The 18313-nt window shown below is 31.9% G+C and overlaps 3 protein-coding genes across 16 annotated transcripts; 2 read left to right on the top strand and 1 right to left on the bottom strand.

Annotated features, from left to right (window-relative positions):
• The first annotated feature begins 2285 nt into the window (after positions 1 to 2285).
• Positions 2286 to 5874, top strand: GLYI-11 (putative lactoylglutathione lyase). Its single transcript, XM_003533348.5, has 9 exons — positions 2286 to 2498; positions 2797 to 2995; positions 3090 to 3214; positions 3348 to 3412; positions 3602 to 3814; positions 3903 to 3950; positions 5035 to 5142; positions 5362 to 5502; positions 5623 to 5874. Exons 1-9 carry the CDS (start codon positions 2399 to 2401, stop codon positions 5662 to 5664), a joined length of 1041 nt encoding a protein of 346 aa, XP_003533396.1. The 5' UTR covers positions 2286 to 2398; the 3' UTR covers positions 5665 to 5874.
• Positions 5875 to 6953: 1079 nt separating this feature from the next.
• LOC102666737 (uncharacterized) lies at positions 6954 to 9972 on the top strand. Of its 4 annotated transcripts, none has more exons than XM_006587468.4 (2): positions 6954 to 7436; positions 9357 to 9972. In XM_006587468.4, the coding sequence occupies exons 1-2, from the start codon at positions 7430 to 7432 to the stop codon at positions 9827 to 9829; spliced, it is 480 nt and encodes a 159-aa protein (XP_006587531.1). In that variant the 5' UTR covers positions 6954 to 7429; the 3' UTR covers positions 9830 to 9972. The 4 variants fall into 4 exon arrangements, with proteins under 4 accessions (XP_006587531.1, XP_006587533.1, XP_006587532.1 ...); XM_006587470.4 differs by having other exon boundaries at positions 6956 to 7436; positions 9304 to 9972; XM_006587469.4 differs by having other exon boundaries at positions 6957 to 7436; positions 7958 to 9972.
• Positions 9973 to 11545: 1573 nt separating this feature from the next.
• Positions 11546 to 16860, bottom strand: LOC100805890 (casein kinase 1-like protein 3). Of its 11 annotated transcripts, none has more exons than XM_041005039.1 (18): positions 16494 to 16860; positions 16336 to 16376; positions 16107 to 16176; positions 15740 to 15888; positions 15391 to 15486; positions 15209 to 15279; positions 14952 to 15013; positions 14806 to 14869; positions 14612 to 14696; positions 14414 to 14540; positions 14067 to 14149; positions 13934 to 13991; positions 13721 to 13854; positions 13360 to 13554; positions 12819 to 13263; positions 12464 to 12541; positions 12063 to 12143; positions 11546 to 11969 (listed from the first exon to the last, which is right to left on the bottom strand). In XM_041005039.1, the coding sequence occupies exons 1-14, from the start codon at positions 16567 to 16569 to the stop codon at positions 13372 to 13374; spliced, it is 1299 nt and encodes a 432-aa protein (XP_040860973.1). In that variant the 5' UTR covers positions 16570 to 16860; the 3' UTR covers positions 11546 to 11969; positions 12063 to 12143; positions 12464 to 12541; positions 12819 to 13263; positions 13360 to 13371. The 11 variants fall into 11 exon arrangements, with proteins under 11 accessions (XP_040860973.1, XP_040860980.1, XP_040860975.1 ...); XM_041005046.1 differs by having other exon boundaries at positions 13140 to 13263; positions 13721 to 13836; positions 16494 to 16838; XM_041005041.1 differs by having other exon boundaries at positions 12464 to 13263; positions 13721 to 13836.
• Between the last annotated feature and the right edge of the window lie 1453 nt (positions 16861 to 18313).

Genomic DNA, 18313 nt, shown 5'->3' with positions numbered 1-18313 from the left:
TACAGTATTTTTCAATTCTATAAAATGAGTCATCAACCATATTGTGGAGTACCCTTTGGAATAGAGAGAGTTTAGAGAGAAGTTAGAGGGAGAGACTCTCATAAACAATCTTTGTAAGCTTTTCTTTCTTCTCTAATAAAACTTTCAATTGTCTCTGTATTTTCTTTTCTCTCTCCTTACTGATCCAGTGCGGATTACCGTCATTTCAGTTTCTTTTCTTCTTCCTCTTACTGGTCTGGTGCGAACTACTGTCGAAACAATATTTTTTTTATGTTTTAATTTATTTAATTTTAGCTTTTAATTATTTGTTTTCTCACCACTAATTATATATATATATATATATATATATATATATATATATATATATATATATATATATAATCGTACAAGTGAAAAATCTTACTACTTATCTTTATTTGAGTATTAATTCAAAATTTACTCTCATTTAATGAATTCTATAAAACAAATATGCCTTGTTACTTTGGTCCATATATGTCCATATTATGTATTGGCTAAAGCCTATAGGTATACTTAGGATAAAACTTACACACACTAAAGAAAGGATAAGGCTTTAGATTTAGTTTGATAATTGCTAAACATGGAATTATAATTCTTAACTAATACCGTATTAATTTTAATTAATAATTATAAATTTATAGTTTTCTCTTGTTTAAAAGAATAGTAAACTCAGGTCACTCGTTATAATAGAATTGAAATTGATATTTTGCATGTTTAGTTCACTCACTCATGATTTTAGCAAGTATATTAATGAATTTGACTTTTCCTATTTATGAGTGATAAATATGGTTTGATGATTAGGTGTATAGATAGAGAAATATCTACATATGGATAATTTTGATATATTTCTCATGAAATTTTACTATTGAATTTTTTTTACTGCATTACTATTGAATTTAATTTTGTTCATATTAAAGTATAATATTGTATACAACTATACAAGGACCTATATAAGATATAAAAGCTGTAAAAATGACTGATATGTTTTTTTTATTCATACAAATTGAATTAAATTAAGTATTAACAAGTTTATAACAATTTACACATAACTTTTTTTTTTGAAGAACTCCAAAATTCAAATTTTATGTTTCTTAATAAAATCCGTGGGATTAGTGATTAAAACTCCAAATACAAGTAACCAGTGGGATTAGTGAGATTTGACCAAAAAGAACTACATAAAAAAGAACTCCATAAAATTTAATTTTAGTCCAAAATAGAGGTTAATTAGATTTTAAAACTCTCTCACTCACACTGTCGCACAAAGATAAATTTGAATTCACATAAAAAAAAAGATAAATTTGTAATTCCGTGATTTATAAATTGAAATAGGACTTCAAATATTAAAATTTAACCAAAAGGATTTATTTAAGCCCTAATTTGAATTGAATATGGTTAAACTTTAGAGCATAAGATAAAGTAAATAAATACTAGTAATAATTAGTAAAATATTGAACTTAAGGGAAAACAGTAATTTTACCTTCAAAAATATTTATAATTCCAGGCAAATGCTTATTCTGTAATAGCGTATAATTGTAATTTTTGTGAACCTGAAAATCTTTGTAATTAATGAGAATAAATTAATGAAGTTAAAAAAGCCGCAGTATTTAACAAAAAGATTACCTTTTTAAAAAAATAAAATAAAAAGTTACTTTTTTGGCTTAGTTTTTTTTTTTGTACAGAAAAAATATTTTTTTTACATTAAAATGTTGTTTTCTTATAGATATTTTTTTTTATATTCTTCTCGTTACCGCAGTTAAACATTTTTAATGTTTTCTCTCATCTTTTGAGGTGTATTTCACGGTTCACACAACTTTTTAATTAGATAAAAAAATCACTTTCACCATCTCAAATTACTCTTTTCATTTTCATATATATATATATATATATATATATATATATATATATATATATATATTATTTACATATTTGATCTTCTTAGTTGTCTATTTCTTTTAATCTACTATATATTTTTTTATCTTTATCTTTAAATTGAATTTCATTTAATTTAATCTGTTTCGATCGTATTCTTCTTTCAATCTCATTCTCTAAGTTATGTATTTTAAAAGTTTATTCTGAACAGAGGAATATGATAGAAGATTTAAAAAAAAAAAAGGAATATGATAGAAAGAGATTAAAAATTAACACTTAAAAAAGAATAATTTTTTAAAAATAAAAAGATTAAAATTTAAGATAAAAGAAAATTCCTTAATCTTATCGATCCTATCTGAATCATTCGTGATTCCCCTATTTAAACCATTTGATCATCTTCATAAAAAGCCCTGTGATCTTATTCTTAGCTTTAAACATTTGAGTTTGTTATTCTTTTCTTTCTGTTTCACAACATTAATTCACTTCACTCTGTACATTGTTTTCTCCTTCCATGGCTTCTTCAATTCGTCCCTCACTTTCTTCCTTCATGTTACCCTCCCTCCGCTCTTGCAACCCTTCTGAAAAGCTCTCTCTTTTTCATCTCGGTAGCGGTAAGCCTTAATAAGCTCTGTTGTCTTTGACCCTTTTGCAAATAGTCCCCCCAAGTTTGTATCTTTTTTCATCCACTCTTTGATCAATCCAAGATTTTGTATCCAATTTAAAATGCTTTTTTTTTGTCCATTTTTCATTATGAAATTGTGCTTGTTTCTATAAATGTTGCATTTGCCATGTTTTTGACACATGACATGACATGACATGTTTTTAACATGGATTGGTAGTACTCTTGCATGTCGAGGCGTGTGTGTAATCTTTTATGAACTGAGATTGTTGTTGGGTTCTTTTATGCAGGTATTAGACTGTATCATAAGTTTGGCCTGAAATCTTCTAGGCTTTTAAGACATGATGATAATAAGTGCATGAGAGTGATGGCATCTGGGAACATGTCCACAGCTGCTACACAGGAAAATGTGCTCGATTGGGTCAAACATGACAAGAGAAGAATGCTTCATGTTGTGTATCGTGTTGGGGACTTGGACAAGAGCATAAAGTATGCCCAATATTAAATTAGTTACAAAATAGTTATATCTATGATTCTCTACAGTGATCATTGTCATGGGAGGACAAACTTGTTGTGATTTCAGATTTTATAGAGAGTGCCTTGGAATGAAGTTGCTCAGAAAGCGCGACATGCAAGAACAGAGATATACTAATGCCTTTCTTGGATATGGCCCTGAGGATGCACACTTTGTTGCTGAACTGACATACAGTAAGAATGTGACTAACTTGTTGTTGGCATTCCTGATAATTACTGAATTTTGCATTTTGTGAAACCAGTTTTTGCGTCCTTGAGCAGTGGAAACCCTTCTTTTAATGTTGGTTTTCCTTTAACAATGTTTCAGATTATGGGATTGATAAGTATGACATTGGAGATGGATTTGGCCATTTTGGTCTTGCTGTTGATGATGTGAGTTTCCCAAACCTACTGATATAATTTATAAACATCTTTCACTGGTGAAATGTATTTTTGTGTGTGAACTACTCCAAATGTATCCTTTTGTTCTTGTTGTGGGGATGGAGATGCAGTTCTGGTTATTACTTGGGATTTCCTTTTTTTCTTTTTGACCAATGTATAATATGATTTCCTTGTCTTTAGATTTCAAGAATAGTGGAACTTGTTAGAGCCAAGGGAGGGAAAATTACTAGAGAGCCTAGTCCTGTCAAGGGAGGCAACTCAACAATTGCATATATTGAAGATCCTGATGGTTATCAATTTGAACTTTCCGAAAGGGTTTCCTCTCCTGAGCCTTTGAGCAAAGTAATGCTTCGAGTGGGTGATCTTGATCGTTCCATTAAATTTTATGAGAAGGTGAGGGTCAACGCAATTTTATGATGTTTTACAGTCTTCTTATTTTCTATACACAACATTGATTTGTTTGTGATTGCTTGCTGCTTAGGCTTTTGGTATGGAGCTACTTCGAACACAAGATGATCCAGAGTCTAAGGTGCCTTGATATCTATTTTGTTACATATATTTGGCACTGACATCTTTTAATGTATCTAATATATGCCTAAGTACTTAAAACTGAAAAATTAGAAGATAATGAGAACTTATGGTTTATATATGATTGTTGTGGGGGCACTGTTCATAAAATGTAGCCCCAGGGCAATAGATACGGGATTCCTATGTAATCAATCCTCTCTAAGGTGCAATGATCTTGCCGGGGTTTGTACTGCAAAAAGTAATTCTGTTCTATGACCATACGTGAATGTATGTTGGTGTCTTTGTTATAAAATAACTTGAGTTTCCAACATAATTCTAATAAAATATGCTGTCCTTTTTGCCTAATTTTGGTGGTGTGCAAAAATATATTCAGTTCAGCAATATGCTGAATCAAGACTTGTTTAGAATGGAAGACTGCTCTGTGTATGTGCTCTACCAAATGACTATTATGTTTTACTATGTGAACTTCTATGTCTGAGTGTGCAGCAATCAACTGGATATAAATAAGATTGTTAGGTTTTCAGGTGGTTAGTGGTGAAAATCAGCCTTCTCCTGGGGCTATCAGAGGGTTGTTGAACAGCTCGTGCCTTTGAGACAAATGAACATGATACTAATGATACACCGAGGATTTTATTGTTGCTGACTCCAATACAATCCATTTGTATTTAATTGGTTTTAGATGTCACTTGAATTGTATATGTATGTAATTGTCCTTAAAATTACCTGTGAAGATTAGCAGACCAGTATCCCTATGAGGTTACAACTGTCAAGAAGACACAAACCTATCATCCAATGTAAGCTAGTTAAACAACTAATGGGAGAAGCACCTTTCATAAACAAAATTAATTATGAGCATGCAGCCCTACCATGCTGCTTTCAATTTATTCCTTTATTGTTTCTTTTGAAATATATGTATCATCTATTGGTCTTTTGAGGTTTAAGCCGGCTTTACCATTCTTTGGTTAATCTTGCTTGCTTTGTTTGCCCAAAATTTGTTTCCTGTGACTTATTTGATATATTGGGCATGTGATTGCTGTTTCTTCACCCACAATCATTCATGGTTTTTCTTCTTCCCGTTTTGGTAGAGTACAATAGCAATACTGGGTTATGGTCCAGAGGAAAAAAACACTGTCCTGGAATTGACTTACAACTATGGAGTCACAGATTATGATAAAGGAGATGCTTATGCTCAGGTAGACAGAAGTTCCTCTCCTTTTTTATTCCTCATAATATCATTTGAATCTGCTAAGTAGTAATCATTATTCCAGTTTTGCTTTTGTTTTCTGTAGTTACAAAATGCTTGATGTTTCATGAGAGTTTTTTATTGAAATGCTTACTACCGTGTGTTTCATCATTAAACGTCTCTTGCCCTCCATTCATGATAATTTCTTCTATTCATTCTCTTTTCACAGATTACAATAGGCACAGATGATGTGTACAAAACTGCAGAAGCAATCAAACTTGCAGGAGGGAAGATTACTCGGGAACCTGGACCTGTACCTGGTATCAAAACGAAGATCACATTGTGTGTTGATCCTGATGGTTGGAAAACTGTATGTTTCTTTGGTCATTTTAAGCATTATTTCCATTACGATGTTTATTCATTATCTTATAGTGAAGCATTTGTGTTGAGACTAACTTGTACTTGTTTTTTTCCCAACTCTAATGTACAGGTTTTTGTAGATAATGTTGACTTTCGTAGGGAGTTGGAATAGTTTTTTGAGTCATCATCATGGCAATTTTGGGAGACTAAATATCAAAACAATGGCGCAGAGGAAATGGTATTCTTTGTTGAAGTTTTTTTGAGTTAGTGAATGTATCATACGCAAGTCCATTTTTTGTAGGTCATGGACAAATGATTCTTGCATTATACAATTTCAATTACACATGGTTTTGGCAATAACACCAAGTTTTTTCCTTGTCTACATTGTTTCTGAACTGTATCGTGGCACGTAATGATGAATCTTAAGAACTAAGAGAAGAACCCCGACAAAGTTGCTCTAGCTACTTTTTATTATTATTTTATTTTATGCAGCTCTAGCTACTTTAATTCACACTAGACTAATTAATTAATAGTAGACTTAAATATATTTTAGATTTACAATAAATTAATAATTTTTATTCTGGATCTTTATTAATTTTTTTTCTTGTAATTTTAGGCTTTTAATATATTAAAAGTTTTTCTTTGGATTCCTACAGTTAGGGGATCTCTGTATTCTGTTGACGTGTGTCCTTTCAATGATGTGAACACTTGAGTTTACAATGACGTGGATTAAGGAATTAGAAAAAATAAACTAAAATGTGTTTGAGGTTTACAATTAGGGGTGAGAATAAGACAGAGCATGTTAGACTTTGAAAGACCTGAGTCTAGCCTACGATGAATCTTTGAGGCCTGAGTCAGACCTATAGCCTATCAAAGACTTTTATGTTGGCTCGGCTTGACCTTTTTAAAAGCCTGGTCTGGCCTGATAGCCTTTTTAAAAGCATTCTTCATAATAAATACCTGTCTTTTTAAAAACATTCTTGACAATAAATATTTAATATTTTATGGAGTAGGAACGTAATAGGAAAGTTAAAAAAAAAAAAGTAATATGAAAGGACACATGACACTAAAGTCTTTGATTATAGGAATAGAAGTCATGGAGTCGTAATGTGTAAGTCCTTGATGATAGGAATAGGAGTTATGGAGTAGTAATGTGTAATCAAAGTCTAATAGTTTACAAAAAAATTTAATTGTATCCGAAAAATAATATTATATATTAGTATCCAAAAAATAATATATATATATATATATAGGCCGGCCTATCAGGCTTTATAAGGCTTTTTAATAAGCCTAAGCCTGGTCTATTTAATTTAATAGGCTTTTAAAAAAGTCCGAGCCTAACCTTTTAATTAAATAAGTTAGTTCAGGCCAGACTTTATATGTAGGTCGGCGTGACCTATTTCCACCCCTATTTACAATAAATTAACAAAATTTATTTTGGATCTTTACTAAAAAAATATTTATTAAAATTTGTATTGTATGTCATCGGTTAAAAATTTTAAAGTATAATTTTCTGATGGCTAAAAAAATATATTTAAAAAATTACAACTTATATGATGGTTTAAAAACTTTCAGAATTATTTAAAGTAAAAAAAAAAAAACATCTGGATTTTGTCTTCTCCTTCGTCACTTCAATTTTCTTGACCATTTACAAGAATAAATTAAAGTGTCAATTTACAAGAAAAAAAAAAATTACAAGCACAAATCTCAGTCACTTGTAAAACAAAATAAACATGAGTGTCTTAAATATGGAAATCGTAGATCTAAAAACGCTCTCTTTTAATTCCTCGCAGTTCCACAATATTCTTTGGTTTTGCACAATGGGTTTAGAAAGGCTCTTTCAAATCCAACTCAGGAAATCTAGAAATCACAAGTATGAAAATCGATGAGAGCGCATTGCGTGTGGATCCTGTGGTTGAGGAAGGAGAGTGCAGAGGATGAGAGGTGAGAGTTTCAACTATGAGTTAATCATATTTTTAGTTCCTAAATAATTTGATCATCTTTAGATTTATTCCTCAACTTGTAATATACACTTCAAATTCAGTTAATCATAGTTTTAGTTCCTAAAAAATTGTTCATCCTTAGTTTTAGTTCTCGACTTTTCATTCATGTATTTTTGAAATACTCAAACTTTATTTCCTATAGCTAGCTCTATAGGGGTTGAAAACTTATGATTTTAGAGACTAGTTGGGTATTTGAAAAATATAGGAACAAAAAATTATGATTTTAAAAATTAGGGTCTAAAACTGAAGATAACTCATTTTTCAGAAACTAAGAACACCGTTAACTCTGCAATCATTATGTCAAGATGAGTATCTGCAATATACATCTAATATCTTCTTAAAACAATTTGGTTAAAAATTATTGGAAACTATAAAATTATGAATGAGCTCATTAAATAACAAGTAGGACTAACACATTTTTGGTGATTTTCAATAATAAACAGTGTGTTTGTGTTGGTACAGTGAAGTTGTGATGCGTTTTGATTATGTATGAAACACATCAAACTTGAAATCGTACAGTGACCAGTGACTCAGTGAGGCGTTGACTTTATTTCTGGTAGGATTGGGTTTCATTAGGGGATTTAGTGGTTCAAGTGAATGACAGGAAGCAATCATATTCAATCTAACCTGAAGTTAAGTTTTACCTTCCTAGTTAGTAGTAGACATCATTTTAGGGCTGGACAGAAAAGGACAGATTTGATTCCCATTCATAGCTCTGCTTTAGGCACTTATTGTTCCTTTTGGTCCTGGTCCCTGCTTTATAATGTCCATTGCCATTTAATTTTGCCTAGATGCCTTGTGTCAAAGGATTTATGTCTATGGATTTTATGGACTTTCTAGAAGTGAACAATGTTTTTCTTAACAATCAACTTTAAGATTTTAAATTGTGGTCATAATTTTTATTTTGAGAAATTACAAACAAATATAGTCAATGTGACCACAATTACATTCATAATGTGATCAAAATGAGCCCAAAAAAATCTAACATTATCAGTAAAACTGTGGTTGCAAACCGTTTTGTAAAACTGTGACCGACATATTAACATATAAAATAAAGGTGTGTTTGTTTAGCCATTTCAACTTCCATTTTCAACATTCCAAAAAACTTAACGTGATACAATAAATGTATTGAATTCTCGTTCAAGGGCATTTGAACTGTTTACAAACACACTAAAAGGTCCCAACTTGTTAAGATGAGCCAAACTCCTATTGAATATCCAATAGGGTGGCACACATCTTGAAAATACATGTGTATAAATTGTTACTAAAAAGAAATTAACAATCATAGCATACCCAGAAAATCACCTTAGTTTATCTTTAAACATATACAATGGTTGCAGAATCTACTCATCTAGTTTCATCAATCAAATATGTACTCAATTGTGTCTGATTGTAATTGCGTGGCTGAGTGCATTTGCATTTTTGCCTGAACTAGCATGTGTGTTGAAGAGAAGTGAGTGGGGCTTATAGAACCTCAACTCATAAATGTTCATCAGAAGGTATGAAGTAACAAAATGGCATATAAGTTATATAATATATTTTCTAAAACTACAGAAGTCAAATATACTATATAGGAAAACAGCAGTGTGCAAAGGATGGGACCATATATAGTTAACCAAAAAAATATGAAAAGTATTAGGCCTCACCCAAATTTCTAAAACCATGTTCCATAATTACCTTGTTTTCTTTCCTTGGTCCATAATTACCTTGTTTTCTTTCCTTGGTCCATAATTACCTTATTACTTTTACTCTTTACGTTTTCTTCACTTGGCCTAACTTGATAACGGTTGTCATTATGGCATTTCAAGAGGCACGCACTGATTTTTTCCTTATATATCAAACAACCTTTGTTCTTTCAAAGTGTTCCTCCTCAGCAACTCAACAATGGATCATGGCAGAGAAAACTCAAAGGTACCCTTTGGAGAACAAGAACAATACACTTTTCCATATTTTTCCTACCCTTCTTTCAGCCTCTTCACTCCAAATAATCACACCCTTTTAAGCACATTCTGCCCCATGTTTTCTACCATGGAATTCAATGATCTGAACAATTCCAATTGCTTCACACCAAATGAAGACTCATCTGGCTATTGTGATGTTCTTGGGGAGCATTCTAGTGCCAAGTCAGACACAGATTCATCTAATGAGGGAGTTGGTGATGCATCAGATGAAGAAGTGATGATGAGTTTGGATGAGTTGCTGTTTGATGGAAAAACAAAGGAGAAAATGGAACTATTGGCTGCAATGGTTGGAGTTGACACTACTGATCCAGCAATTGTGTTGAATGAAGTAGTGAGAGTTCTCAAGGTTTTGAAGAGGATAAATCAGTATTAGTTAAGTGCTTAAACAAAGTTAAGAATTTTAGTTGGGCTCAAACATTTTTTGTACCTTTTGAAATGTGTCTTAGGTAACACCTATGAGATATTGAGCTTGAGAAATTTCCAATTGATTATTTTCTAAGCTAGTTAGCACAAAAATCTTCCATCACGGGGGATGGTTTCAATAATTTAAAAGCAAAATAACTCCTTACACTTGCACAGTTTCCATATATACTTGCAACGATAGAAAGAAAATAACCTTTTTCTTGGTGGGTGATGGTGGTCGTCATCATATCAATTTGACTTTATTTGATATGATTAAATTAGAATTAAAAAAATGGCATCCAAGTAACTTTACATTTTGACTTATCCACTAACCAGTCTCTATTTGATTAAATCTTTTCTCTTGTTGAGGAATGAGATTATACAACATTACTCAAAATACAGAAAAAAATTTAGAGTTCCAAAAATAAAAAAGAATAATTAGTAAGGCAGTTACTTTATTATATATAAAATCGCATATACTTTACTGGTTAGCTTACCAATATTTTACAAAACAAAACTATAAATAAAAAGTATATAAAATAAATAACCGAGGAACAAATAAAAAAATACGAACCAACAAAGAGCTAATCGCCTTCTATCAAATAGAAATTTGATTCTTTAAAACGAGATAAAATATGATTATAATCATTAATTAAACGATTAAAATTGCAATAATATATAATTATAAAGTTGTTAAGTGATATAATTATACTTTATTCTTTAAAATACACCATGACTTTGATGTTTGGACAGGAAAAAAAAAGGATTAAAATCTAATTTTTTTTCTCTATTTTTTCAAATTCATGATTTTAGTTTCCCATTGTTTGATTGAGATATTTAATTCTCCACTCTTAAAAAATTTGAGTTTAGTCCATACAGCCAATTTCACAAATCACCTACCAAGAAAAGCTCCATGACAACAAAATATCAAACTCAAACTATACAAGTTGCTTCGGCCTATTCAGGCTAAATCAACATAATATATATATAAAAAGAATAATTATCATAAAAGCTTTTATTCAAAAAGACTTGATAAGAATTAACTGCATATAAGACTAGGTTGCATTCAAGAGAATGAAATAATCCCTTTTCATGTTAACGCACAATGCCCTCAGTCATTTTTCTTGCTTCCAAGACTCTGTTATGTCCATTAATTGGCACATAGGATCTTTAAAGGTGGAAGAAGATAGGTGCTTCATGCAATTATGTCAGCATACGTAACAAAAATCGTTAAACCCATCTGTATTCATTCATGAAATTCAGAATTTATAACCAGCTGAACCTCTGATGCTGCTTTCCTTGCTTTCTAGTAAAATTTCCTTTCACCTCATGCCTTGGATGTGTGTGAAACACCAACATCAAGCAATGTAGGATAACTTGGAATCCAGAGTCCCCACATTCATGTTTTAAAAGACTTTTTGTTTGTCATTCATACCAAACAAGAACTTAAATTTTGAATACCTCACTCTGGGTATCTACAGTAGCAAAGGTGTTTCATTGTGTTGCTTCCGTTCACCGTTACATGTATCAATTCGACAAGGTCTGTAGTTAGACAATAATGCAAAACAGTGTATACATGTTAGTAAAAAAATGTGAAGCTGATCACTGTACTAAACTTGTACACATGGGAGTGGCATGGGCCATGAAAGTCATGGGAAATCTTTCTAACCAATAGACACCAAGTATATAGTCTATCCAAAAAAGGAATTCAATATTCATCTTGACACTGTTAAGAACAAATGTTTCTCAATATATGAAACTGAGCTTCCTTCAGATGCATTGTTTTCTCTACTATAACTTTCCTCGAGAGACCTACTTGTAACCAGCAACAAAATCAATGATCATAGATCATGTCCATCAACTGAAAAATGAATTGTCAACCTTACAGAAATGTTGGTTAGAATCATAGATCTTGAATTATCTTTGCTAACCAACATCCATATCAAAAGCAATTCTCATTTCAAGCTTGTCACAAAGCTGAAGTACTCCCAAAATGCTACGACAACCCAATCTGTATGGAGAGGTATGTTCCAGTTGATAATGGCATCCATATATACCAACTGTCAGTCACTATTTCATCCTTCAGTCAATATAGGTTGAAAAAAGAAATCCTGCAAAAGAGAAAGTGTGAACTGATAATTGAGCTGTTCATATACAATTATTTTTATCACAGGAACAACAAATATACAGTAATTTATCCAAACCTTGAACTAATAAAATCAGATTTTCATTCATCCCAAGAATGCAATACAAGTTAATCTGACTGATAGTCAAATTCGAGCTACCTACAAGTAAAGAAATGCTTCTTGAGCAATACGTTTGAATTGAAAATTTTGAAAACTCATAAAAATCAGTTGATAAAAATCAAGAGGCAATCTAAAGCAGCAAATCTTTGATTGTTCCAACTATGGGTAATTAAATAAATTTCAAAATTTGACACTGGCAAGAGACTGAATATTTATCAAAAAGGAAAAAACTAATGATGAGATACAAATCTCAATATTTGTCAAAAAAAAGAAACAAATCTTAATAATTAAGTAACTTCATAGGCTAACATAACACAATCATATGTTTGGAAGTATTAAATATATGCCACCAAAACTACCTTTGATATCTGTTAAGAAACCATTATTTCAGGGATCATTCTGGCAAAATTCTGCCTCTGATATGATAGTTATATTCTCTGAAAACATGACCACATAAACAGGAATATCAACTTGGCATCATCAGAGGCAAATGATCTGACAGCAATGAAAGAAGTCAGAACACCAAAATAATTGATTAAATATTAATGAGAAAAACTTTTCCAGTTTAGATTTTCCCACATTCAAAGAAATTTCATTTATGGAAGCTTTAAAGCATGATATATAATTACATGGTATATTATTTAGGCAGTGAAAATAGCATAACCGTGTAAAAATAAATTACAAGCAAAAGTAAAAAACTAAAATCAAATATACCTTAACAGAACCAACTGAAAATACACCTACAATTCATAATATCGTCAATCAATTTAAATGAAACTGAGTCACCATATAACATATGGCCCAATGATAATTATCATCAAGTAACAAAAAGGGGAAACAGGGCTACATTCACGCATTAATTTTACATAAAAACATGGATACACAAGATTGCTGCGTGTCACATTTGAAATCTATATACAGCAAAGCAGCCAAGCCTGGGTAGTCTGTAATTTATACCAAACAATCGTTTGCAGTCACCTTAGGAAAAAAGCAACACAAGAAGGTCTCAGAAGATGAGCTTTGAAATTTATCAACCTTGCAGCAATTGGCAGTCTCCCTGGATAGATCATTTGAAAATTCTTGACCTGTACAGTTGAAGCAAGCAAATACCACGGATTTGCGGAATGCATACAGGGAATCTTCTTGATCAGAATCAAACCTGAAAAAACACATAATATAAACTGTCACTGATAGAAGTGGGGCATAGAGACAATAACATTTGCCGCAGCACATTTATTATGAACCAGAAAATTACCATATTGGTTATTCATTTGGCAGAAGATATGCGCTGCACAGATGAAATCCAGCTACTTGAAGGGCCAATTTTATTACTTCCTTGCCCATGTCCAGGTTTAGGAGCTTCAGTGGACAAGGCGGGCTTCATGGTGTTCCTTCTTGAGGTACCAGCAATAGAGTACGAGGTAGAGGGTATATTCGATTCACCAAAAATCTACAAGTAAATGAAGAAATTGATTTAATCATGCTTGTTAAATCTTAAACACTGATCTATTTCATAATTTTGAAACATAATAGCATGCAATCAATGAATTGTAACTTTAGCATTGCAAGACAGTCATAATAAAAAATTTATAACTATTTACTCAAAGATGACTTACATTCTTGTCCAGAGGCTTTTCAGAGCCCAAAATTTTACCAACTGGTGATTTAAACTGAATTTTAACACCAGAACCAGTAACATTGCCTGATTTAATACGTTCTGCTGAGACATCCCCTGAATAAACATTAATACCTGCCAATAAGTAATACTGAACACAACATTGTTTATGCAGAATCATAAAAATTATGTAACTAATTTCAGATGCACCAACCTCGATGGTTGTCCACATCCATTGGCATTGCAGGACTGCTACTTGTTCCAGGGACCGTCTGCAATATAACAAAATGAGTATTATAAGCATGGGAGGACTCAAACCTCTATTCATGTAAAGGAAATATACTAACAGATATGTGAGGCTGGACTCTATTCTTTTGTGCCTGCTTGTACTTTAAAATAGTCCAATCAAATACATAATCAAATTCATAACCTGCATATACCAATAAGGAGAAATAGAAAAGGAAAATTACATAAATGTAGATACGAAAACAAAGACAAATATTGCTACTGTCACCACATTTGAACATGAATTTTATTTTAAAAAACTCACTTCCTTTCTTTTGACATACTAAACAATATGTTGAATCTCAAGTTTTGGTTATAATAATAATAACTTCCATATTCAAAGGAATATAAACACAATTCTGCAGGTAATTTGATTCCATGTTACTCAAGAAATCATCAAAATAATCACCTTCTCGAGTAAATAGGTCCCGAAAAAGGCGCTTCAAGAATCCATAATCAGGTCTCTGATCAAAGGTCAGAGAGTGACAGTAATGAAAGTATGAAGCAAACTCTACAGGATGAGATTTGCATAATACCTGTGAAAATAAAAAATGAATAAGAATCGTGATCAAAACCCTACACATCAAATAAATGTCCAAACACTTACCTCAATAGGAGTTGATACTTTCTTCTCACATATTTTGTCATACTTTTGCTTCTTTGTTGCAGCCTTTAGGTTTTGCCAAGGAAGGCTAAACACAAATGTTCAGTCATTACAAGTTAGAACATTTCATTATATTGCTCTCAATAGATTAAAAAAAATGCCCATGAAAGCAAAACATCTAGATTAGAATGTCATACCTTCCTCTAAGGAAGTACAGAAGCACATACCCAAGTGACTCCAAATCATCCCGTCGACTTTGCTCTACAAAAAAATAGAAATTGAACATAAACAAAAATTGAATTTTATTTGGAGTGAGGGGCTTAAATAACTTCGTCTGACTTACCAATCCCAAGATGAGTATTGCAACTAGCATAGCGTGCAGTCCCTGTTAAGTTTTTGTTCTCCCTGTGCAGTACAATTTGTTATTATTAATTCTGGCATATTTACCAGGGATGAAAAGAGAAGAAACAAAAAAAGAAATACTCCAAAAGTAGTGTTATTCATGAAAAGTGATTGAGAAATTGGATCAAACCCAAAAGAAAAAAAGGAAGAGAGAGAGAAAGAGAATTCAATGGAATACTATAGTAGAAAGTTAGAAACCTGTAAGGGATGTGACGATTAGTTGTGGAGTCCCTATATCGTTTTGCAAGCCCAAAATCAATTATATAAACCTGTCAAGTACACCATGATCATGTATATTTAATTTGATGCCAACTAATAACTGAGGGAATGACAATGCAAGTCAACTCCAAATGAAGACGAAACCACAACAGGATAGTCACCTGGTTTGCCTTCCGACCAAGTCCCATGAGAAAGTTGTCAGGTTTTATATCCCTGTGTAGGAATCCTTTAGAATGCACATATTCTATTCTAGTCATCTGCACAAAATAATAATAATAATTGAGGTTAGCATCAACTGCACACACATAACAAGATTTATAACAAAGCGACACTGACTGCAAAATTTTCCACGAGACTAAATAAAAGAATAAGGCTGGGAGGACAGGACTTAAAGGGCTAAGAGGCAAGAGGGAAGAGGTCTTGCTGCCCTTTGAGCTGAACCTATCACTAACAATTTGCAGACAACATTGTAACCCATATGCCCAATAATTAAAAGAGATGACCGGTTACCATTTGATCGGCCAACATCAACACGGATTTGAGAGAGAACTTTCTTCCACAGTAGACAAAAAGATCCTCAAGACTAGGTCCCAGCAAGTCCATAACAAGCACATTATCCTCCCCGTCTACACCACACCATTTTATGCTCGGGATTCCACCTGGATTCCAAAAAAAAAAAAAAGAAATTCAAAATCTTCAAACCTCACCAAGTTCCTCAAAAAGTAAAACTCTCCAACTCCATAGTCCATACACGGATACACCAATTCATTCATTCACTTAACCACACATACAAAAATGCACAATACTAACAATTATTTAAAAGAATAATTCAAATTGCACCAAGCTATTAAGAAAAAAGAAAAAAAAAAGAGCATACTTCCTCCTTGAAGAATATTGTAGAGCTTGGCCTCATAAAGCAATTGCGGATGCTTCGTTTTACCGTTTTCCTGCAAAAAATAAACAACAAAACAAAAATCGAAGAGTTTAAGAATCCGAATCCGCTAAAATGCATGACTACGCAAAAAATAATCAGATAATAATGAAACGAAGCTGAAACTGCACTAATTAATTTATTTTTTTTGAAAAAAAGCGTAGGAGTAGCATACAATCTTGACGGCGACGATCTCGAAGGTATCAATATGAGTGGCTGCAGAATTGAATTGAATCGCAATCAGAACATAATAGCATCAACATCGAAAGCAACAATAATAAAAATCAGGAATTGAGATTTGTGAAGAAAAAATTGACAGAGAGAGAAAGAGACCGAGGTAGATTTCGCCGAAGGATCCGCTTCCGATCTTGCGACCTAGCTTGTACTTGGCGCCGATGATGCGCTCCATGGCCTTAACCCTATCCCTATCCTTATCTATCTATGTATCAGCTGCTTCTACAATAACAAACGCTTCGATCTCAGAGCAACACCACCGAAACCAAAACCACTCGCTTAGAACAGAACAACACAAATATGCATCCGGGGGGTATTTTTGTCCTTTCAATTTTGTCTCACTCCAACCCCGGCCAACGGCCCAACCGGACCCGGTTCTAGGTTGTTTCCCAGTTCCACCGTCAGAATCTTTTTTGGAAAGTTCAATCCTAATACATTTTTAAGATCTAGGGCTGGTTTGATAGTTAGGATATGAAACCGGCCAAAGATAAAGATAAAATAGATAAAAACATGATAACTGATAAGTTATCAGAATAATTATATTTTTTTTACAAATTATTTTATTACTTTTATGATAAATTTTAAATGCATTAAAACTTTCAAGTTTCAAAATATTAAATATTTTTATTTTTTATTCAATACTTACGAAAAGAGATAATATAAAAATTTGTAGGAAAATAAAATCGAAGAATATAATATTATTTAAGTTATTAACTTACTTTTTGTGTTCACTAGATAACAAATCAGATATCGACAGAATATTGCGTATTACATAAATTAAAATTATATATAATTTTCTGAAAAATAACAATAAAATATAATAATGTAGTTTTAATGATTGTATATAAAAAAATATTTAACCATGTTTTTTTCCAAGATTATAATACTATTTAAGAAAAAAATGATGAGAAAAGTTTTCGAAAAAGAAATTTAAATGATATTCTATCAGCAAAATATGATTTTTTTTAAATTAAAAAATAATAGTGACATTCTTTGTAACATTATTTATTATTGGTTAAAATTTATTAAAAATCATCCATTTTAATAAGTTTCACTTTTCATTTAATACAAATAAAGAGATAGAATTATTAAATAAGAAACAAAATCTGATAATTTATAATAAATTCTAATTAGAGAGTTTTAAAAGACAATAAAAGTGTGCTAGCATTTCTCTTTTAATTATAGACAGTTACTTTGATTAGATGTGTGACTTAAAAATAATTCAATCATGTAACGACGTATGACTTATGTGGCCACACTAGACGGTGATGTATACATATATAACACCGAAGCAACCGCCTTAATTATACAACTCCTTCTAAGTACGGGTATTGTTGTAGTTAGCGTACGAGTGCGCGAGTATAACGGTTGTCTATTTTGCTTACAGTTCCTTTGCGCTGAAAAAGTTATCTTTGTTGTCTTTTGCTTAAATTCCTAACCAAGGAACAAAATTCCAACATCGTTAGTTAGTTATAGAACTCAGCGCAAGAATTATTTCTTGCAAGAGAGTAGAGTATCCAACTTTATTTGTCTACTGATACTTGTTCTAGTTTTCACTGAAAGCTTGGTTAGATATTGTATATTTGACATATCATTAACTTTTTTTGATTGTATACTTGATTTTATTATAGTTTATTCCTGTCAATAATGGAACGGGTACTCTTCTTTTTGCTGAAGGGTCTCTAGAGTCGAAGGGAGTCTGCTTATTACTTCTTGTTAAAAATTCGAGTCCATAAGTAAAGATACCTGTAAAAGGCATTAGTGAGGGTTCGACTCAGAATTATTAATGATATATAGTGAGTAAGTGAGAATGAATCAGTTCTTTACCTGATGTCTACTCCTTTTTATACTAACCTAGCTAGGCTTAAGGTCACCAGACAGTAATACTCCCCCTAATCATGTTTAAGTGTTTCTAACTG

Source organism: Glycine max, chromosome 9 (genome assembly GCF_000004515.6).
Source record: "Glycine max cultivar Williams 82 chromosome 9, Glycine_max_v4.0, whole genome shotgun sequence".
NCBI classification, from domain to species: Eukaryota; Viridiplantae; Streptophyta; class Magnoliopsida; order Fabales; family Fabaceae; genus Glycine; species Glycine max.
The sequence above is the reverse complement of the archived record's forward strand: the minus strand, read 5'-3'. Positions and strand labels throughout refer to the sequence as shown.

Bases quoted from the DNA above. Each gene is read 5' to 3' on its own strand.
- GLYI-11 (XM_003533348.5), top strand. From the start codon at position 2,399: ATGGCTTCTTCAATTCGTCCCTCACTTTCTTCCTTCATGTTACCCTCC. The intron at 2,499-2,796 runs GTAAGCCTTAAT...TCTTTTATGCAG, and splicing joins TCTTTTTCATCTCGGTAGCG to GTATTAGACTGTATCATAAG. The intron at 3,215-3,347 runs GTAAGAATGTGA...ACAATGTTTCAG, and splicing joins TGTTGCTGAACTGACATACA to ATTATGGGATTGATAAGTAT.
- LOC100805890 (XM_041005039.1), bottom strand. From the start codon at position 16,569: ATGGAGCGCATCATCGGCGCCAAGTACAAGCTAGGTCGCAAGATCGGA. The intron at 14,150-14,413 runs GTGATTATTTTG...TGGTATATGCAG, and splicing joins GGACCTATTTACTCGAGAAG to GTTATGAATTTGATTATGTA. The intron at 13,855-13,933 runs GTTGGTGCATCT...ACTTATTGGCAG, and splicing joins GGATGTGGACAACCATCGAG to GTATTAATGTTTATTCAGGG.